The sequence below is a fragment of the Lepus europaeus genome, chromosome 13, assembly GCF_033115175.1.
Source record: "Lepus europaeus isolate LE1 chromosome 13, mLepTim1.pri, whole genome shotgun sequence".
Lineage (NCBI taxonomy): Eukaryota > Metazoa > Chordata > Mammalia > Lagomorpha > Leporidae > Lepus > Lepus europaeus.
In genome coordinates, this window is record NC_084839.1 from 83451575 (window position 1) to 83475183 (window position 23609).

Here is a 23609-nt window from a genome sequence, read left to right on the forward strand (position 1 = left end):
ATGTTGGCATGGAATGAGTAGGATTTTTTTTAAACATTTAGGGCTCACCAACAATTTCAAGTTTGGGGATAAAAATATCTCTTTGTTGTCAATGTTAAGGGCAAGTTTGGCTCCTGATTCAGAGTTAGGAGCTACAGGAACTCCGAGGTCTCTCCTGCTATGTTGTTTCCTCTCTTGGCCACACGGACCAGCTCTCTGCTGTGGCCAGGGAGTGCAGTGGAGGATGGCCCAAGTGCTTGGGCCCTGCACCCCATGGGAGACCAGGATTAGCACCTGGCTCCTGCCATCGGATCAGCGCGGTGCGCCGGCCGCAGCGCGCTACCGCGGCAGCCATTGAAGGGTGAACCAACGGCAAAAGGAAGACCTTTCTGTCTCTCTCTCACTGTCCACTCTGCCTGTCAAAAAAAAAAAAAATCTATAACTAAACACAAGACCTTCCGGTTGTCCCCGGAAGCAACTGGTTGAGGTCAGGGTCACAGGCAGTGAGAAGCAATCACCAGAACGACTGAACAGAGAGAGGAGTGAGCAGAGGTAGATTTATTAAAACACACGCAAGGGGGCGGAGGGCAGGCAGGTGAGTGGGCTCTGACCGCTGCTGTGATACACTGCAAGGTGGCCAGCCGGGAAGCTGTTACTGCAACAGGGATTATGGTCGGGGAAGGATTTATCCGAGGCAGATTGCCACTGCCTAGGGGATTTTTCATCTCCTATGGCTAAGGATTTGTCACCAGTGGTTTCCATATTGCCAGGGACCCAGGTGACATCCACATTTGTGTTTCAGTTAATGGAGTGTGTGGCGGAAGCATTGTACAGAGGTTGAGAACAGACTTGGCTTCCAACTTGGCTAGGTTTCTTAGTAGCTATGTGACTGAGGGAGTTTTGTCCTCCCTTAGGGCCTCTGTTTTTTTTATTGCTTTTAATTTTTGCTTTATTTATTTATAGGCAGAGAGAGACCAAGAGAGACAGACAGCAATCTACTGCTTTGCCCTTCAAATGCCTGCGATGACCAGGACTGGGCCAAGCCAAAGCCAGGAACTGGGCATAGTCCAGCTCTCCCACACGGGTGGCAGGAATTCAGCTACTTGACCCATCGCTTCTGCCTGCCTGGGTCTGCTTTAACAGGAAGCCGGCATCAGGAACCAGAGCCAGCAACGAAACCCAGGAACCTGGTAAGGGCGGCAGGTGTCTTAATGCTAAGCTAAATGCCTGTTCTCAAGGGCCTCTCTTTTCTTACATGAGAAATGAAGGCCAATGACTCCTAAAGGCTTATGATGGGGATTAAAAGATCACTCAGTTAAAGCTCTCACAGCTTTATGAGAGGCGAAACAAGCTCTCAATACTTATTCAAAATGAATGTGGCGTATTGAGGATGTAAAACTCTTGAAAGGACTGTGATTTGCCCCAGATCAGTAGTGAACGAAACAAGAGAGCCACACTTCTGCCTCCAGCAGTCTAGGAAAGATGTTCTCTGCCTAACTCAGCATCGGGCCTCATCTCGTTTCTCTTCGTTGCTTCCTAGTGTTGGCCCTGCTGCTGCTTCTCACGGAACCCAGATCGGTGAGGCCTCTGATGCCTCCTTGTCACTCCCCCAGAGCCTCCTGGGGCCTCTGTGCCAGGCCAGCTTTCTTGCCAAAGTGAGCACAGGAGATGCTTCTCCTTCCTCACTCCTTAGGAGGCCTGGGGCTCCTCAGCCAGCCTCCCAACAGCCTTGAATGCAGCACATGCTAGCCTTTGAAACCGGGCCCAAGAACATCTCTGGCAAAGGCAGCTCAGGAGCCTTGTGTGGGCAACCTTCTTTCATGGCTCCGTGTCCAGCCTGGAGGTGCTTCTGGGGGCCTTGAGCCAATGCCCGAGGTACTGGAGGGAGTGCCAGTGGTGATTCCCTTATTCTCTGTTTAGGCATAGCTATGTCAGGTGCTGAGAATCCAGAGGCAGAGAGATTGGTGATCTTCACAAAGAACTCACCAGAGCCCGGAATCAGATGTCCCTTAATTGTCATAACACTCAAGGGAGCCAATGGATAACCATGGCAGGATACTTAGGGATGCCTCCCTGTATGGGAAGTGGTTGAAGATGGGTGTCCAGGAGACAAGATTCTGCCAGTTACTTAGTTCCTGTGAAACTCAGGAAAAGTGGTGACTCACAAGCTAAGGAGGGTGGGAGGGGCAGCGAGAATGCCCCCTCCCTCCCTTCCCACAAACCTAGAGACTCGCTGCACCAGCAGGTGCCCAGAGTGGTGCTCTGGAACCTCCTGGCAATCCCAGCTGTGATGATGGAGGCATCACTCAGCCATCGCAGGCTGGAGAACCTGGATCACCCCAGCCACAACAGAGGTGGGAGCTTCCCTTCAGGGTCTGTGGGCCTTGAAGTGTGTCCTTCACCACCCTTACCCTCAGATACGCATCTGGGGTCTCGGGTCCTCTCTCTCTGAGGAACTGTTCCAAAATTCCAGGGGGAGGGGGAGAAATGGGTGACATTTTCCTCCTCCTTCCCTCCCGTGATGAGCCACTGGTCCTCTCGTCTCCTCCATCTGAAGTGCCTTGTCCACGCCACAGGAAGCTTTGAAGCCAATCTACAAGCCAGCTTGGAGACATCTCCACCCCACCTCACTAAGGTTGGTAGGACAAGGACTCTTATGTCATTTGCTCAGCCTCGAATGGATTTGCTCTTGCTAAAATGCTCAGGAATTTGCATTGAAATTCTCAAGGCATTTGATACTTTTATTGGTATCTATAATTATACTTGCTTGTTTTATTTGGTATAATTGTTTATTTTGATGAAAAAGGTAAAGAAAAGGCCACCACTTTGTCTTACAAGAACATTCATTTTCATGTGGTTCACTGGTGCCTCTTTTGGATTGCCTTAATGATTCCAGTTTCTTCTTGAGTTCTCCAAAGGAGAATTCCCCAGGGCTCAGAGTCTGCAATCATCACACAAGCCCTTGAAGGGATGGTGACCTGGCCTCTTGGATCAGTGCACGGCCTGTGCGCTCCAACACACACATCCTCTCTGAACACTTCACCCATGTCCTCTCAGGCACCTCCAACTCCATGGATCAAAGTGAGTCCTGGATCTACCTTCTCGAAACTGCTGATGGTGTCTGTTGGTGGTACCACTTCCAGTCCATTTGCTCGAGCTAGGAATGCAGGAGGCATCCCAGGTTCCTTGTTTTCCTCACCTTTCATTCAATCCCTCAGCAAAGCCGATGAGTCTGTGTACAAAATATCACCTCTCACCTGGCACACTGTTCTGCCTTCCACCATTTGTGCCATTTCCTGTCCATTTTCCACAGAGCATCAAAACTGATGGTCTTGCTCTGTGAGGCAGAGTAACCTCATGCCTGTGGGCTTGTGCTTGTAGAAGGCAAGGAGACTCGGCTGGCGCCGCGGCTCAATAGGCTAATCCTCTGCCTGTGGCGCCAGCACCCCGGGTTCTAGTCCCGGTCGGGGCGCCGGATTCTGTTCCGGTTGCCCCTCTTCCAGGCCAGCTCTCTGCTGTGGCCCGGGAGTGCAGCAGAGGATGGCCCAAGTGCTTGGGCCCTGCACCCACATGGGAAACCAGGAGAAGCACCTGGCTCCTGGCTTCTGATCAGCGGTGCGCCAGCCGCAGCGCACCGGCCACAGCGGCCATTTGGGGGGTGAACCAACAGAAAAAGGAAGACCTTTCTCTCTGTCTCTCTCTCTCACTGTCCACTCTGCCTGTCAAAAAAAAAAAAAAAAGGCAAGGAGACTCCAGGCTCAGCAATCTACTGTCAGAGCCTTGGACTTCCAAGATCTCTCCACATAGGGAGTCTATGTAAATGTGCTCTGTCGCGGTCCACCTCCAAACCCGCATCACCACCCTATTCCTGTTTCTTTATGTGATAGCTCTCTCTTAAAGTCCGGACTTGAACTCCACTTTGCACAGAGGCCTTTCTCAATCCCTGTATCAAATCTCATCTCTCACTTACTGTCGCAGGCTTTAGTCATGTTCCCCAAAACAGGTATGGCAATTTGTTGTATTTTGGGTCACTTTTGTGTTTATGTTTTTTTATCTCATTTCCCCCCTAGATTACAAGGTCCATGGGAGCAATGACAAGGCCTCCCTTAGCCTCAGATAAATCTCCAATAAACAGTGGTGGAATGGATCCATTCCCTGTCACCTGCCCAGAAGAAGGGATACAGTATACGCAAACTGCCGGAATCTCCTGCTATCTTAGTTGGGAATTCAATTCAGCTGATGGTGATAGCAAACCCACATAATCAGGATTTAGATAAGATGGAAGCATAGGAGAAGCCCAGTCAGTTATGCCCAGGCTGGGGTTGTGGCCTCCTGACGCCACAGAGGCCAAGGAATTCAGTGTTCTGCTTCACCAACCTCAGGATCAACCCAGCCATCGCTAAGTGTTTGAAGCAGGCAATAAGATGACGCAGAGCGCCAGAAAACGGCTGCACCAACCGAGCCAACTCCTTTAAAGGGAGGTTCTCAGAAACCCCACACGACACTCCCACTGAAGTGTATGGCCACATCTAGCAGCCATGGTAGCGGGAAATTGTCTTTTTTAAAAATTTATTTATTTATATATTTTTAAGGAATACAAGTTTCTGAAGTACAACTTTAGGAATATAGTTATTCTTCCCACCATACCAGCCCTCCCATCCCCACTCCCACCCTACCTCCTCCTCCCTCTCTCCTTCCCAGTCCCGTTCTCCATTAAGCTTCATTTTCTATTAACTTTGTGCACCAAAGACCAACTCTATATTAAGTAAAGATTTCAACAATTTGCACACACACACACACACAACTGTTTGAGAACAAGTTTTACAGTTAACTCTCATAATACAACTCATTAAGAATAGAAGTCCTGCATAGGAAGTAAGTGCACAGTGACTCCTGTTGTTAATTTGACAATTAACACTCTTATGTATGATGTCAGTGATCACCCGAGGCTCTTGTCATGAGCTGCCAAGGCTATGGAAGTCTTTTGAGTCCACATGTGGGTGCAGGCACCCAAGGACTTGGGCCATCTTCTACTGCTTTCCAAGGTGCATTAGCAGGGAACTGGGTAAAAGTGGAGCAGCTGGACAGGAACCAATGCCCATATGGGATGCTGGCACTGTGGGCAGCAGCTTAACCCACTAGGCCACCACGCCAGCCCCTGCCAGATGCTTCTTGTGTGCAGCCCTCCTTTCCATTCCCTCCTGTGGTCTAGAGCTGTGGATTCCAAATGCTGTTGTTCATAGAACCTTATCAGTAAGAGAATGTTATTCAGTAACTTGATGCATGCTTGTAATAGACATTATAATATGTCCCCCAAAAGATAATCTAAATGCTGAGATGAAGTAAAATAATTTTACATGCCTCAATAATCATGACAAATTCATAAAATCACTAGCTAATAATCTGACACACAGTAGATGCTTTGGGTAAGGTGAATTATTAACCATGGTGAATGAAAATCAGTCTATATTTCAGAGTCATGCATACCAGTTTACATTGCATTCATGCAGTTTCTTAGAACTGATTTACTGTTTTGTTTTCATTTTACAGAGTGATTGGAAGAAACAACATCAGTCATGATGCTTTCTTGCTATTTGTGTCTTCTGGAATGTTAGTGGAATATTCAATCTACAGCAACTATTCATTAATGGTGGCCTAAACCCACCTGTTTGGTGAGTATAACTTAAAGGGTATACATATACTTAATAATTGTACGACACTTAAAAAATTCTATGATCTGTACTGGTCAAATAAGTTAGTTTTTCTCTCTAGCCGAGTATATGTCATATTATTTTTACATATTTTTTTTAATCTCCTATTTGCCTTCAACTCCCATGTGGGCTGCCCTTCAGCCCCCTGGAAGGCCTGAAGGAGACATGCATTTCTTTCTGGAAAATAGGATCCCACTGATTCTTTTTAACCTGCAAATGACACCAGGTGTCGGCAGTAAGTTATGGCAACAGAAAGCTAGAGAACACAGCCATGGAAAATGCAGTCAGTTATTTCTTCCGGGGCAGGATCTCGCAGTCTGAACAGGAAGGAGCAGTAACGGCCCACAGGACAGATGGCCTCCTACTGTAGCCACCAGGTGGCCACTTTGAGTACCTTCCTTCCATCCCTTGATGTGCCCAACGCCCTGGGCTTGCCACGTGGTCAGAAAACGTTCAAGCCCAGAGTCCATGGCTGCAGCCTTCGAAGACTCACAACCTCTGCTGTAATTAATTCCTTCATTCGCATGTCGTTCGTTCTTTCTACCTTAAAGAATGTTTTTAGCAGTTACTAACATTTTGATATGTTCAGCTTGTAAAAGGTTAAAACATACCAGGCAGACCCAGACTCCTTTCCTCCAGTCCCTGGTACACCTCTCCACACCCCAACAGCAACCACTGTCACATATCTGTGTCATTTTAGTGTTTATTCATTAACACACTCATAGTCACCTAGGGAGATATATAGTGTTTATTGTGACTCTGCCTCTGTGTGGGCATGCATGTTTATGTCTTCCTAATTGTTATGACACAATGCATATTCTTCTGCAGCTCACTTTTGCACTCCACAATAAGTCCAAATGGCTGATACCCTGGTGTGGATGGTCCATTCTCATTCCCTTACAGCTGCTGCAGGGTATCCAATAGAATGGCTTTACCATCAGTCATTTAGCCATTCCTTCGTGGACAGTTAAGGCTATTTTCATTTTGTGGTTTTTTTTTCTTTTTTCTTTTTCTTTCTTTTTCTCATTCTTCTTTTTTTCCCACAATGTGGCAATGAACATTCTAGCATCTGCTACCTGCACAGGTATGCAAGACTTAGTCCAAATAGGTAAGTGAATTACTTGATCATGGAGTGAGCGCCGTCTTTATTTTTTTTTTAAAAAAAAAGATTTATTTATTTATTTTCTTGAAAGAGAGAGGGAGGGAGGAAGGGAGGGAGAAAGGGAGAGGGAGAGGGAGGGAGGGAGGGAGAGAATGATTCCATACTCTGGTTCGTTCCCCAAATAGCTATCGTAATGCCTGGGTCTATGCCAGGCTGAAGCCAGGAGCTTGATACCTTATCTGGGTCTCCCATGTGGGTGGCAGGGATGTCTTCCACTGCCTTCCTAGGCACATTAGCAGGGAGTTGGATTGGAAACAGAGAAGTCAGGACTTGAACTGGCACTCTGATGTTGGATGCCATCACCACCAGTGGCGGCTTAACTCACTGCGCTGCAGTGCCAGCCCCTAAGGGCTATTATTTTTAGTATCTGCTCTTGGATGTGAGTTTCCCCATTAATATTCTCAGTGATATGTCTTCCCCCCCATCTGACTCTTACTTCTAAGTTAAAAAGGGACATTTTATTGAGCCAGGGTGTAAAGGATACTATCTCATTGTGTTTTATTTTAATTTTTATTTAATTATTTATTTTGACAGGCAGAGTGGACAGTGAGAGAGACAGAGAGAAAGGTCTTCCTTTTGCCGTTGGTTCACCCTCCAATGGCCGCTGCGGCTGGCGCACCACGCTGATCCGAAGGCAGGAGCCAGGTGCTTCTCCTGGTCTCCCACGCGGGTGCAGGGCCCAAGGACTTGGGCCATCCTCCACTGCCTTCCCAGGCCATAGCAGAGAGCTGGCCTGGAAGAGGGGCAACTGGGACAGAATCCGGCGCCCCAACCGGGACTAGAACCTGGTGTGCCAGCACCGCTAGGTGGAGGATTAGCCTGTTGAGCCACAGCGCAGGCCCTCTCCTTGTGTTTCTAATGTATTTGCCCTTGAATACTAATAAGCCATTCACTGTCCAGCACGCTTCAGCCTGACTCCTGAGTTCTTACTTCCCCACCAAAATCTTCCTTTCAGCATCACTAATGACATCCTTGTCTACTGCCTAACCCAGGGGACACTCTGCCACCCTCAGCTCTGTCAGCCTTGGACCCAGCCAGGGAGTCTGCCCCCAGCCTCACCAGAGTTTCCTTCTGACACCCATCTGCTGGTTCCTCTTCATGTTATTCTAAAGGCTGAAGCTCCTCAGGCCTCATCCTTTGAGTTCTTGTCTCCTCTATTCTATTATACTGCACAATACTATTTATTCTCATGAATTTGATTTTAGATGTATGCGGACAAATTGGCCTTTGGCCTAGAAATGTCTGCTGAAGTCCAGATTTGTATTTACAGCTGCCAATTTGGAGTGTCTCAAACTTGCAAACTGGACATGTCATCAGCAGAACTTTCGATCCGTCCCCAACCTGCTTTCCTGCACTCCGTCTTCTCCATCTCAGTTACTCAAGACAGAAATCTGGGAGTCGTCTTTGATTTTCCTTGTTCTTGAAGCCCTCCATGCAATCCTCCAACAAGCTTATCTCCAAAGAAGACTACCTCCAAAATACATCTCAAGGTCACCCACCTCTCTTCAACTTCTCTGCCTTCCACCACTGCAGGTTAGGAGACCACCATAACTCACCCAGACTATGGATCAGCCTTCTAATTACTGCTCTCCACCTACTCCTCCACCCACTAAACCTGTTCTTGGGACCTGGTATTCAGTGTTGCAGTTAAGATGTCCACATCCACATTAGAGTGTATCTGATACCTGCCTCTGGCTCCTGACTCTTGCTCTTGGCCAATGCAGACACGGGAGGCAATGGAAATGGCTCAAGTATTTGGCTCCCTGACATCCACTTGGGAAACCTGGATTGAGTTCTTGACTCCTGGCTTTGGCTAGGACCCAACCCAGCTATTGCAGGCATTTGGAGAGTGAAACAGTGATGGAAACTTTCTGTGTCTGTCTCTCTGCCTCTCAAATTTAAAAAAAGGATCCATTCTCCACATAACTGCCAAGATTGTCATCACAAATGAAATCTAAAACATGCCATAGCAATGTTTGGATCCCTTCAACAAGGTGGGCATTTGGTACAGTGGTGAAGGTACCTCTTAGGATTCCTACATTCCAGATTGGAAATCTGGGTAAGAGTCCTGGCTCCATTTCCAATTTCAGCTCCCTGTTAATGTGCACCCTGCTGATGTGCAGCAGATGATGGCTCCAGTATTTGGGTCCCTAACAGCCATGTACGTGACCTGGATTGATTTCCTGACTCCTAGTTTCAGCCTGGCCCTTCCTTAGTTGTGGTGAACATTTGAGGAGTGAACCAATGAATGGGACATCTCTCCATTTGTCTGTCTCTGTCTTTGTATCTTTGTCTATCTGCCTCTCAAATAAGTTAACAATAAATAGACCCTTTCAATGTGTCCATTGTGTTCTTATGATATAGGCTAGGATAACAGCTAGCCTCTCCTCCCTGCAGCCCTGGCTTCCCCACTGAACACCCGCTGCCTTTCCCTGCAGTGGAAAACTGCAGTTTCTGTGAAACAGCTGCCCAGAACCTGTGCCAGCCCAAAAGAACCAGCATATCTGCTGAGCGCATCCTCCACGATGACCTATGGCTAATTGTAATATCATCATAATACAATCACTGTGACTCACTCCCACTCCCATCATGCATCTGACACCATGACACTTCTGAGATTTTCATAAAAGGGTGGCACTTAAACCGCAGCTCAGACCCCACCCTCTGTAAATATTCAATCAAACCCTGCCCCAGACACCGCCCTCTCCACCCGCTCTGTTTCTAGATCATATACGGGAATGAGTGAAGGTCACCCTTGAGCATGCCCACGCTGCCTCTCCAGGGAGTCCTTTCACTGTGCATGCAATTAGACCTTATTCCCCTGCTAAGCTTTATCTATGTCTCATCCTCAAATTCTTTCTTACAGCAGAGATAAGAATGTAGACCCAGTCGTCTGATGACATCTGGATCGGTCAACACTAAACACTACAAGAACATGATAGGTCCTCACCATGGTTTCAGGTTTGCCTGGACTGGATGGTCTGGCCATTGTCTCCAATTCATTTTCCAGATGATTCTTTATACCCCATCGCTATCTCAGATATGCCAGTTCTTCATTTTCTTGAACTTGCCAAGTTCTTTTAGAAGATATTTTTATTGACATACAGTAATCTCATGTACTTACAGTGTATAGGCTGACATGTTAATACATGTGTACAATGTTTAAATAATCAGTTGGGTGTAATTGGCATATGTGTCACCTCAGACATGTATGGTTTCTTTGTATTGGGAATTCTTGAAATACTGTCTACTAGCTATTTTGAAATACTCAATTGTTGTTAGCCATACTGGGCTACACAACATTAGAACTTTTTCCTCCCATCCAGCTGTACCCCTGGTACCATTAACCATCCTTTCTCCAGCCACCCACCCCCCATACCTTTTTCCAGCCCTGGTAACCACTATCATACTCTACTTCTACAAGATCAACTTTTTATCATCCCCAGAGAAGTGAGGAATGCAGTATTTTTCTTTCCATGTCTGGTTTATTTCACTCAATGTCCTCCAGTCCCATTCAGGAACATGTCAGGTTCTCAGGGGCCGGTGCTGTGCCTCAGCAGGTTAAAGCTGCAGCGTGCCAGTCTCAATTCCAGCTGCTCTGATTCTGATCCAGCTCTCTGCTAATGGCCTGGGAAAGCAGTGGAAGATGGCCCAAGTGCTTGGGCCCCTGAACCCACGTGGGAGACCTGGAAGAAAGTCCTGGCTCCTGGCTTCAGATCAGCCCAGCTATGGCTATTGTAGCCACTTGGGGAGTGAATTAGCAGATGAAAGAGCTCTCTTTCTCTCTATTCTCCACCCACCCCCACCCTGTAACTCTGTCTTTCAAATAAATAAATATTTTTTAAGGAAAAAAAGAATATGTCAAGTTCTTTACAGCTCCAGGACCTTTGCACATATCAAGTTCAATATCATCCCTGCACCTGTATTGATTTATTCTCATATTTTGCCTTTCCATTTCCTTTCAGTCACCTCCTTGTATGTCAGCTCCTGGCCAACATGCCTGAAGTAACCTCCTTCCTCTGCCTCTGGTGTTTTCTGCCTTAGCTTTTGAATATTTCCTTCACCTGCCTTGTAATCACTTTCTTTGCTTTCTCTCCTTCCATATCACATCAAAAACTCCTTGATTGCAGGAAAGTAGTGTTTGTCTGCTTTACTGTTATATCCATAGTCCCTAGCAGAGTCTCTGTCCTTAGTAAATATTTATTGAGTGGATTAAGTAGTTATTAATAAACAAATGAATGACTAAATAAGGAACTGGCTTCGTCCCCAGGTGCCCCACCTTTGTTTACAAGACTACGGACACTCAAAACTTGCCTTCCCGTTCCTAAATCTTAACATCACAGAATCCATACAAGCCATACAAGCTTTGTGAAGGTAGCTGCCATGTCTCCCTTTAAGCTCTTCTTCCTCTATGACGTAAATCTCCTTAGGGGGAGAACAATTCTCCACTCCTGATGTTTCTTCCATTAAACAATTGCTTGCTTCCATCCCTCACTCGCTCTACCCCAGTGGAGGCAAAGCCACACATCCTAATGTGTATCCATCATCCTACAATTACTGAAACTACCCCGTCCATTCTCAAAGTGCCACGTTGTAGGATAAATAATGTGGTGCTCCTACTAGTGAGAAACTGGAGTTGCGTGGCCCACCCGAGATATACCATCAGGGTCCAACTATGAAATTCCTGCCCTATTATCACGTTGCTCTAACCCTCATCAGCCAGAAACCAGCAGGAGCAACCCTGTGGGGAACAAAACCAGGGCTGTTGACTGAGTGTCCACAAGAACCCGTGGGCCATCTCACCACAGGTAGGCGATTCTTGTAGGATCTGGGGGGAGAGTAATGTTCAGGCAAGATTTAAGTGCAGTGGAGTATTCTATGTGGGAAGGGGCTCAGGGTCTTTCAAAGGGCAAAATTAAGCCAGATGTAGCATGTGCTGTCCAGAGTCCCTTTACTGTGTCAGCTGCTTCTCTGGGTCAAGGTGGATGGATATCTTCCAGGCCAAACTGGAGCCATTCATTCTGTTATCATAAAAACGGTCAAATTTCTGACTGTCCAAAGTGTTAAAGAACACATTCCCTTAGTAATTATAAAAGTGGTCAAAAAGGGGAAGGAGGTGGCATGGCACTTTACAGCCACAGCACATCCTTGGGAGAAACACTGTTTCCTGCTAATTCACAGTTAGCTTCACCTGTGCCTTATCTTTCCAGCCTCATGAGTGGCCTGGTGGAGACCTACTTTCTCACTAAACACAGTGTTTCCAGTTCTGCTCAGCCCTAGCCACGCAGTGAGGAGCACAGAGCACAGACCCACCAACTTGCTGCCCAAGGAGAAGCAGCCGTGCCCTTGACTCCAGCATAGGCAAGGATGCCTATCCATGCCCAGAGCCAGGCCAAAGGCACAGAGCGAAATCGAGGTCACAGCCCGGCAGCTTTCAGCATGAGCTGGGCTCGGGCCCAGGCCCCAGTGTGGAGTGGGTTGCTGTGTTCCTGTCGCCAGGGCAGTTTCTCCTACAGCTTCACGTGCGTGTCCTACCAGCTCCGGCGGGGTTTCCGGCTTTCAGCCGAAGAAGTGTGTGTGAAGGCTTCTGCACGAAGCTCTTTGCTGGTGAGGCTTTGGGCGGGGCAGTGACAGGTCAGACCGCTCAGAGCGACTCACGGAAACATGCCGGGGAAACCCCCGGAACCACACAGTTAAAGGACTGAAATGGCAGAAACATTTTGTGGGACTGTCCCGAGTCAGGTGCCCGGAAGCTGTCCCATCGGGAACATGGGAACTCCCTGGGATCAGGGAACACACTTCCTAGAGCTGTGCAAAGGAGTTCGGCAAAAAGTAACCTCACTGAGGCCGGTGCTGTGGTGCAGCAGGTTAAAGCCCTGGCCTGCAGGGTGGGTACCCCATATGGGCGCCATTTCTAGTCCCGGCTGCTCCATTTCCAATCCAGCTCTCTGCTATGGCCTGGGAAAGCAGTAGAAGATGGCCCAAGTCTGGGCCCCTGCACCCACGTGGGAGACCCAGAAGAGGCTCCTGGCTCCTGACTTCGGAATCAGCACAGCTCCAGCAGTTGCAGCCATTTGGGGAAGTGAACCAGTGGATGGAAGACCTCTCTCTCTGTCTTTACCTCTCTACCGCTCTCTGCAACTTTATTTCAAATTATTATTTCAAATAAATAAAGATAAATCTTAAAAAAAAAAAAAAGTAACCCCACCTAACAAGCTCCCAGCTTCTCAGCCCAGGGCAGGCTCCTGGACCCTGACAATAGACCCAAATCCTTCTGCCGAAAGTCCAGACTAGGAAGGCGCTTTCTCCACGCTGAATCTCCAGCTCGCAGCTTCTCCCAGGGCCCTCTCCCAGTTCCCAGTGCTGGAAGTGAAGGGTGTTCCGCAGAGGGACTCATTCACTCAGCAGAGAAAAGCTCCCGGGCCAGCTACGTTACTGTCATTCCATCTCTCACCTAGAACCCATTTACGGCTCTGCATCCCCCTGCTTTCTCTCTTAGATGCCAAGGGAGTCAGTCCACTAGGCCCTGCCCCACGCTGGTTTTTCCCCAACATTTTTCCCTTCCCAAACCATGATTTTGTTATGTACTGCCTTCACTTTGACTACCCTGCCCTCTCTTCAGCCTACCGGACTCTAGAAGTCAACTTCTTAGGAATTGTCAGCATACAGATGAATATAGCAGGTTAAGCCGCTGCCTGCAGTGCCGGCATCCCATATGGGTGCCGGTTCAAGAGCCAGCTGCTCCACTTCCGATCCAGCTCTCTGCTATGGCCTGGGAAAGCAGTGGAGGATGGCCCAAGTCCTTGGGATTCTGCACCCGCATGGGAGACCCGGAAGGAGCTCCTGGCTTTGGATTGGTGCAACTCCAGCCATTGCAGCCAACTGAGGAGTGAACTAGCAAATGGACCTGTGTGTGTGTGTGTGTGTAACTCTGACTTTCAAGTAAATAAATAAATCTTAAAAAAAAAAAAAGAAAAAGAAAGAAAGAACTCTTCTCAGGGAACTACCTAGGCCCAAAAGTCTCATCCCACCAAGACCCTCTCTAAACTGAGATATTCTTAAAACTTCCCCATGTTTTAAGTCAGACTCTGCTAAATCACTTTTTTTTAAAGATTTATTTATTTATTTGAAAGTCAGAGTTACACAGAGAAAGAAGGAGAGGTAGAGAGAGAGAGGGAGAGAGAGAGAGAGAGAGAGAGGTCTTCCATCTGCTGGTTCACTCCCCAGATGGACACAACAGCTGGAGCTGCGCTGATCCAAAGCCAGGAGCCAGGAGCTTCCTCTGGTCTCCCATATGGGTGCAGGGGCCCAAGGTCTTGGGCTATATTCCATTGCTTTCCCAGGCCATAGCAGAGAGCTGGATTGGAAGTGGAGCAGCCTGGACTCCAACCGGCGCCCATATGGGATGTCTGTGCTGTAGGCAGCAGGTTTATGTTTTGATGGGGCTGCTTTTTTTTTTTAAAAAAAAGATTTATTTATTTATTTATTTGAAAGGCAGAGAGAGAGAGAAAGAGAGAGAGATGTCCCTTCTGTTGATTCACTCCCCAGGTGGTCACAACAGCTTGGGCTGAGCCAGGAATTCCATCTGTGTAGAATTCCGTGTGGACAGTAGAGGCCCAAGCACTTGGGCCATTATCCCCTGCCTTCCCAGGCACTTTGGTTAGGGAGCTGGATCAGAAGCAAAGTAGGCTGGACTGAAACTGGCACTCTGATCTAGGATACCAGTGTCTCAGGTGGTGTGAAACCTGCTATATCACAATGCCAGCCCCAATGCCACTGTTTTTATTGACCTTACAAGATAGATCATGGAAACTTTTTCAACAATCATGATCCAACAATTTTTTTTTATCTTATATCTAATGAAACATTAAAGGGGGAACATTTGTTCAATTATGGCATAAGAGAAACAGCCGTGTTTGCACATGCATGGGCAATGACAACCGTGTCAGAACTGCCAGCTGCCTGGCAGTGTTGTGAGGTGCCACGCACTGTGGTAAGATGCACCTCAACTTTGAGGATGGTACAATGTCAGAAACTAAGGTGCTTTTCAAATGGTGAATTAATGGCAGCCATCACTGCCAATAGACTCAGGGGAAACACCAACAATTATTCCAAAGTGAGTATTCTATTATAATAAAAAGTGTGGACCAACAAGAAGATATGGCAGGGGCCGGCGCTGTGGTGTAGTGGGTAAAGCCGATGCCTGCAGTGCTGGCATCCCATATGGGCACCGGTTTGAGTCCCAGTTGCTGCACTTCCAATCCAGCTCTCTGCTATGGCTTGGGGAAGCAGTGGAAGATGGCCCAAGTCCTTGGGCTCCTGCACCCACGTGGGAGACTCAGAAGAAGCTCAAAGCTCCTGGCTCCTGGCTTCAGATTGGTGCAGCTCAGGCTGTTGTAGCCAATTGGGGAGTGAACCAGCAGATGCAAGACCTCTCTCTCTCTCTCTCTGACTCTCCTTCTCTTTGTCTGTAACTCTAACTTTCAAATAAATAAATAAATCTTTTTTTAAAAAAAGAAGATATGGCAAACATGAACCATTAGGTCCCCCAAAAACTTAGAATCAAAGTAATTTAAGGAAATAGTGTAAAACAAAACAATAAGCTTCAAAAATGCAATAATAGTAGTATAACTTAATATGCTACTCAGCAGCTGATAAATCAAGCAAACTAAACAATAAGCATCTAAAATATAAAAAGTAAATAATTAAAAAATATATTCTATATAGAATGAAGAATTACATCTTTTAATAGTATAAATCACAGATAATATATGGTTTTATATCATTTGATATGTTTAGATTACATAATGTAATATATAAAAATTATATATTTATGTCTATTTTATATACAAAAATTATAGTATTTATTTTTTGAGGTTCTCATGGAAAAATTTAGTGTTCTTTTAATAGAAAACAATAAATCAATAAATGTGTAGTATGCAAAATCACAAAGGAATTATCAATATATTGCCCCAAATTGATTTCATGCAAGCTGTTCTCTCAGATCATAGGCAATAATAGACATAAACTGCTAAAAAAATAGCTCTAAATAATCTACTCACTCAGAAACATACAGGTAGTGTATATAATCCACATTTTAAAAAGAAGATATCTGAAACATACCAAAGTGGAAATGAATGCAATGAAACTCTGTGTATCAAAATCATAGGATGTTCCTGATATGTCTTTGAGATCCTAATTTTGACTCTTTGGGATGTATACCCCAAAAAGGTGTTTCTAGGTCATAGAAAAGATTCTTTTTTTGAAGATCTATTTATTTATTTGAAAGAGTTACACAGAGAGAGAAGGAGAGACAGAGAGAGGAGAGAGAGAGATCTTCCATCCGCTGGTTCACTCCCAATTGGCTGCAACGGCCAGAGCTGCACAGATCTGAAGCCAGGGGCCAGGAGCTTCTTCGAGGTCTCCCACGTGGGTGCAGGGGCCCAAGGACTTGGGCCATCTTCTACTGTTTTCCCAGGCCACAGCAGAGAGCTGGCTCCGAAGTGGAGCAGCCAGGACTCAAACCGGTGCCCATATGGGATGCCAGCACTGCAGGCCAGGGCTTTACCCGCTACGCCACAGTGCCGGCCCCCCATATAAAAGTTTTATTTCTAAATTTTTGAGGACTATCTATACTATTTTCCATTCTGATTGTACAGTTTTACATTCCTAAAAAAGTGTACAAGGGGTCCAATTTCTGCACATTCTAACACTTGAAGTTGTAAACATTTACAAGAAAATAAGAAAGAAGGGAACGATAAAGTCAGTTTCCTAAAGAGATTGACTTGGCTCTTCCAGTCAAACATCCAGGCCACGTGAAGGGGGCCAGATTCCTCCTCAGCTCCCTGCTCAGGAGACCACATTCCAAGTTGGTCCAAGCTTCCACGTGTATGCCCAATGACCCTGTGTAATAAACACAGCTCTTTCACTGTCCCAAGTGTCCTGGTCACCCCCAGAGCTCTAGAGAACACAGGGAAAGGCAGCGAAGAAGCAGGTATGCCTTTCTGTGGGAACATGAGGAATGAAAAACTCGGGGAGCACCGTGCTGCTGCCAGCAAACAATGTGATCTCTGCCAAAATGCTGAAAAGCGAAGGGTATCCTGCAGGGCCCTCGGCGTCATCAGTCTGCTCGGAAAAACAGTGTCCCCACCTCTTTCTCTGATGCTGGGGGGCAAGTACAAATATGATAGATTGTAAAAAATCACCACAGAACTGCACAGATTGCTTGAGGGATCATTCTATTGCAAAGAATATAGTTTCTTCTTTTTATAAAAGATTTATTTTATTTATTTGAAAGGCAGAGCTACAGAGAGAGGTCGAGACAGAGAGAGAGGTCTTCCATCCTCTGGTTCACTCTCCAGATGGCCGCAACAGCTGGAGCTGCATCGATCCAAAGCCAGAAGCCAGGAGCCTCCTCCGGGTCTCCCATGTGGGTGCAGGGGCCCAAGGACTTGGGGCACCTTCCACTACTTTCCCAGGCCATAGCAGAGAGCTGGATTGGAAGTGGAGCAGCCGGGACTAGAACTGGCGCCCATATGGGATGCTGGCGCTTCAGGTGGCCAGCCCCATAATAGTTTCAACTGATATTCTGTAAAAAGAAACTTTATTTTTAAAAATAGGATAAGGGAGGGTAGGTGGGTGACAGTTAAGACACTGCTGGGGAGTGGGGGGGGGGGCGCTGTGGTGTAGCAGATAAGGTCGCCGCCTGCAGTGCCAGCATCCCATATGAGCGCCGGTTCAAGTCTCAGCTGCTCCACTTCCAATCCAGCTCTCTGCTATGACCTGCGAAAGCAGTGGAAGATGGCCCAAGTCCTTGGGCTCCTGCACCCGTGTGAGAGACCCAGAAGAGGCTCCTGGCTCCTAGCTTTGGATCAGCACAGCTCTGGACATCGCAGACATCTAGGGAGTGAATAGCGGATGGACGACCTTTCTCTCTCTCCCTCTCCCTCTACCTCTCCTTCTCTCTCTGTGTAACTCTGACTTTCAAATAAAAATAAAGAAATCTTAAAAAAAAAAAAAAGACACTGCTTGGTACATGCACAAGGCATGTAAGAGTGCCCGGGTTCCAGTCCCCACTCTGCTCCTGATTCTGGTTTCCTGCTAAAGCTCACCCTGGAAGGCAGCAGGTGATGGCTCAAGTACTCAGCATCCTGTCACCCACGTGGGAGACCCATATTGAGTTCCAGGCTCCTGGCTTTGACCTTGGCCCAGCCTCAGTCAATGTGGGCCTTGAATGAAACAATGGGAGACCTCTCTCTATCTGTGTGTATATGTGTGTGTGTATGTGTCTGTCTGTCTGTCTCTTTCTTTCTCTGTCTCTCAAATAAAGTGAATAAATAAAAATACTTTTTGAAGGTAAGCCTTCCAAAAAAATATGTTGTCTATGAGTGGGAGCCATGTCAGTTTACGGTGTGGGAGTTCACAGGGCAAACCCCAAAAGACTCTCAGAAAATCTTCTCGGCGGGGGAGGTAGGGTAGGGGTCTTTTGGTTAGCTGCACTGTTGCACTCTGCCCTGAAATACAGAGTAGGATTTCTCTTCAGGAGACCCTGTTTGTCCTATCCACCTGGTAGTGAGGAGAACCTGGGTTTAGAAAGATACCACCCTCCCCAGCTATCTTTCTGGTTCCTTTTAAATATGAGAGACCTCTGGGAGCCTGCTTTACAAACTACACAACTCCTCTAAACTGTAAGGGTCAGTATTATGACCAGGATCTTCCCAAGCATCATTCCCCTCATCGCAGAGAAACTGAGATACCACCACTTTCATTTTTTATTTTTGTTTCAGAAAGCAAACTCTGGATGTGACCCAGGGATAGTGTTGTAGGTGACGGCATCACACATCAGTTGTTCTTCAGCCAAACCAGCGCCCAAACAGATGAGTGGACTTCAAACAGTTCATGGATAGCAAAACTGAAAGATAAGTTTATCTGGGTTGAAAACGTGGTCTTTAATATCCATTTTTTCCTAACATGTGTTTTCCATGAACTTTTTGAAGATCGCTTGTACAAGTTCCTTGAGATGGAAGCTAAAACCCAGGAGGGGCTCAGCTTTCTTTTTGCTCTCTTCGTTTGCATGAAATCTCTCTGCTTCTCCTTGTCAGCATCTAGAAGATCTTGATGCAACACCACAGAAGGATGTATCTGAAAATCCAAGACCAGGACTTAAAAGTGAAAGCATCCCCAACCCCATTGCTTAGCTGGAGCCCTGTTTGCAAATGGATTAAGTGGAACTTTCTTTATTAATTTTGTAATAGTGCTGCAGCTCAGCTGTATGGCCATGGCCGAGGCCCACACTTCCCTGGATTGTTGCCTACACAGCCTGGACCAGCACTTAGATAACTGGGGATGTAGCGGGAGAGGCAGCAAGACACCCTGGGATGGAAAGCCCAACCACAGATTCTCCCTTCCTATCCTGGGCTGGTTTTATCACTTAACTCCCTAGTTAACCTGGTTTCTGTTTCTAAACATTGGACCTGATGATGGCAGCTCTGCTGCCCCTTGATGGATGGGTGGATAGGACAATGCTCATGTCAGAGGCACTTAGAAAGCTAGAACAGAGGAGAGAGACAAATGTCCTGACCTGCAGAGGAACTTGCACTCCCAGACTGACCTTAATCCACAGGCATTAACTCAAAGTCCGTGGTGTAGGCTTTTCCCAGATCTTGGGTCAGAAAGAGTGGGCAGCCGCCTTCGGAGCAGACAGCAATGAACCAGCCAGGGAAGGCCACGGACTCGAAGGTTGAGGTCCTGCCACTCTTACTGTGATAGAAGAGAAAGGGCTTCACAGGCTCGGAGTGGTGGTACAGGGTCATGATGTTCTTGTCCTAAAGGGTGAGAAACAGAGAGAAGCAAAACCATCTGAGTTGTTCCACAGCCTTTACGTACCAATATTTCTGATCTGAGATGGCATTCCCCAGTCACCAAAACAGGCCCAGAGACCTCAGATGATACTATGTTTTTTTTTTTTTAATTTTTATTTTTTGACAGGCAGAGTGGACAGTGAGAGAGAGAGAGAGAGAGAGAGAGACAGAGAGAAAGGCCTTCCTTTCCCATTGGTTCACCCTTCAATGGCCACCGTGGCTGGTGCGCTGCAGCCGGCGCACCGCACTGATCCGATGGCAGGAGCCAGGTGCTTCTCCTGGTCTCCCATGGGGTGCAGGGCCCAAGGACTTGGGCCATCCTCCACTGCACTCCCTGGCCACAGCAGAGAGCTGGCCTGGAAGAGGGGCAACTGGGACAGAATCTGGCGCCCCAACCGGGACTAGAACCTGGTGTGCCGGCGCCGCAAGGCGGAGGATTAGCCTAGTGAGCCGCGGCGCCAGCCGATACTATGGTTTTAAACAATCATACTCTCTAAATACTTCTATGTTTGTTTAGATTATAACTGAAATCTTAGACCACAAATATCAATGAATCTTAATGTGGGACTCTAAAAGATGTTGACATAGCAGTTTTTGAGAACATAAAGCACTGGTTTAACCAACACCTGTGGATAACAACGGAGAAAAAGAATCTTTTGATAACAGTGGCCACGGGTTTTGAATTAACTCATAGTTGTTTAGTGTCAAGTTTCTCCCATGTCGGCATGGTTGACATCGGGGCAGGATAATTCTTTGTTGCCAGGGGTTGTCCTGTGTGTTCTAGGAGGCTTAGCTGCAACCTGGGCTCTACCCACAAGATGCCAAGAGCATCTCGCCTGCTCCAGTTGTGACAACCCAAAAGTATCTCCAGAATCGACAGATGTCCAGGCAGCCCAATCACTCCTGGTTGAAAACCACTGTTGCTATCAACTTGTCATCCCGTTGAGGGTCTGCATATGCTTGTTTCCTGAAAAGGGTCGAGAGAGTCCCTATAACACACAGAGGTCTGCTTTAATTATCTTCCTTTAACTTATATTATTGTTTCCACATTGGAAAATTGCAATTACTAAAATGCTTGTTACAGAGAATCATCTCTGTTCACATAAAATTATAAACTACTTGTTGTCAAAAATATGTTTTAATAAACTCATCCAATTGTGATGATTAATTGTTAAAAACATCCTTGCTGCTTTACAACTGTGTGTATGTGTGTGTGTGCGTGTGCATGTGCACTCGTGCACTCCCTATTGGGACATTGCTCTATTGGAATTAGGAATAACTCTATAAGTCTTCCTTTTAGACTTCTCACTTTGAGCCAAATTATTTTTGTAAAATAGAATCAGAGACCTTAGTAGATTAATTGTAAAATAGTCCTATAATTTTCTATTCTTTCAGAATAACACAATACCCAAAACAAAAATAAATATGCATAAGAATAACGAATAGTCTTATAATAATTCCAAAATCTGAGTTCCTATCAAACAAAGGCTTTGAAAAGTAAATGAGTTCCTCTCTCCTAGTCAAGCATCACCATCTCCTGTTTTCTGTACTCACCTCCAGCTGCAACATGGGCTGCTCTCTGGTCTTTGTACAGAAGAGGCAAACATCTGGTTTATCCAATCCCAAGTACGTGGGTATTCCTTTTTCTGTCTCAAGAGTCTCCAGATATTGGCATGGAATTAAGCTAATAGTGGCTGGGAACACAATGCAGAAAGTAGTGTTCAATTGCTATATGTAAGGCAGCATCTCAAAACTAGAGTGGTCACCCCATCACCTACCAACTAACCCAGCCACCCATCCCACTATTGGAGAAATCTTCCCATTACAAAAGTCAGCCTCTTGTGGATTCAAAAACAAGCCTTCAAGTAGACTGGCTCTTCTGTCCCAGTCTTACTTCTTGGAGTTTCACAGAAAAAGCTTTCCACCATTTCCTATAAGCCAACTCTTCAGTCTCTTTGAGTTGCTGTCTCTCAGACGTCATGTCCAGAGTCACAGACAACCCCATGATCGCCTCCTATTCATCACTGCCCATGAAAAGCTCCTCTCTCCAGCAGGCCCAGTTAGCAAGACTCCAGTGACACGAAAGACCAAACACAAAGCACTCAAAGCACGTCTGACCACAGGAGCTGCCTTTGACAGGCCTTGACCACTCACCTGGAACCATACTGTGCTTCCTTGGCACTGCTGTCAGGGTCTGGTCCTGAACGACCCACACCTGATGATTGAGATCCTGAATGTGCCACAAGAGAGGATTTGGTGCAAATGATGCTACAGAGAAAGTCAACAGGCAAGTATGTAAAGACGAAGGCACACAATATCTGCCCCCCCTTTCCAATTTTTCACCCTTCCCTGAGTATCTTTACCTTTAGCCATTCTGGTGGTTTCAGAACTGCCAAGAACAGGAGTTGCTTAGGGGCAGACTGACCCCAGGAGAGGACCTGAGTCCGTGCCAAGCTATAGTTTCAGCCCAACAGTGTCCTCAGTAGGATTCTAGACTTCCAGACTCACCAGGCTCCTATACATACTTGAATGCAGCCTACTTCCCAGCAGAAGCAGTCACACCTAAGAATTTGATTCAAGCCTAGAACCAGAGCCCTGGGATGATAGCACCAAGGCCAGAGGCCCAGTAGCAAGAGAAGACCAGAGGTCAGCTGACTTCCCAGCTACAGACTACAACTATGACCTGGGTACAGAGGATGCCGGGCGCCTGCCTTTGTGGGCCACGGTTCCTATTTCAGTTGGGTGCTCTGTCAGCCCTCGGCCTTTTATCCGCACAGGGAAAGAAGGAGGTTCTGCCTCACTGGGGCTGGGACTGCCCAGCACTCTAGATAATCGCTGGTTCCTGGTACCAGAGGATTTCATGAGTCCTTGTGTGAATAAATGTCAATAGCAGCACAAGTACCCTGAAAAAAGAGGGCACGTCAAGCCTTTAAGAGCAACAACCAGGAAATGTAGTCATGGAGAGTGAGGAAAGACACAGAATGGGACTCTCCCAAGGCTGATGACTGGACTCTGATGCCTCAAAATGACACACTTGGAGGTTATTCCTAAGAGTAAGGGCTCCCAGTAGGTGAAAAGTGGACTGATATGGGTCTCCTATGATCTGTGCAATGCCTAACCACTCCTGGTCTGTATTCTCTGTCAGGAAAAGGCTGACCCTACTGGACCCTTCTCCAACAGTTCAGAGCTACTGTGCTTCTCCACCAAGGGAAACTCATCTTGAGCAAGGCCATCTCCTGGACACTGCTAGATTATCTTGCCATGACTGGTATTGGGTTTCCCCTGTAGAGAGACTGATGCGAAGTTGTTAATGCTCCATTTCAAACACTCAGCCCATCTGAGTTTGTAGATGTTATGGCATATCCCAGCACTTGTCAACTTCAGAACTCTAGAGTTTGCATCTCAAGAGAAACTTCAACAAATGGGAGAAGGGGCTGGTAGATAAATGTCTTAGCTCCTCATCTTATGGTGAGACAATGCTAAAGTTTTATAGGGGATCCCCAGTGAGTTTCAGCCCCAGTAACCTTAACAGTAACCAGCTCACTAACATTGCCTTTATTGCCTTCTCTGAGATTGTCTGCTAAATGAGCTTCCTGAACCCAGGGTCTGCCTTAAAGAGAACCCAAGCTAAGATAATAGTTTATTGTACAAAAACAAGAGACTTATATGCAAAAGATGTGCATTCAAAGTTAGGCTTTGCAACTTTTGGAGTTGTATATATTTTCCATATTCAAAATGTGGTCTATGTATGGTGCATTGTCATCATCTGGCATCCTGTCAGAAATGCAGAATTTCACGCCCTACCCCAGACCTTCAGAATGGGGATTTGAGACAATGAAGAATTAAAAAACTATTATATGTTCTGTGCTGAAACTGCACACACCCCTGCTCAGTAAT

The 23609-nt window shown here is 46.6% G+C and overlaps 1 protein-coding gene across 1 annotated transcript; it reads right to left on the reverse strand.

Annotated features, from left to right (window-relative positions):
• Positions 1-19463: 19463 nt before the first annotated feature.
• Positions 19464-22085, reverse strand: IL36A (interleukin 36 alpha). The gene is made up of 4 exons (XM_062208870.1): positions 22076-22085; positions 21867-21980; positions 21267-21406; positions 19464-19676 (listed from the first exon to the last, which is right to left on the reverse strand). The coding sequence occupies exons 1-4, from the start codon at positions 22083-22085 to the stop codon at positions 19464-19466; spliced, it is 477 nt and encodes a 158-aa protein (XP_062064854.1).
• Positions 22086-23609: the final 1524 nt, after the last annotated feature.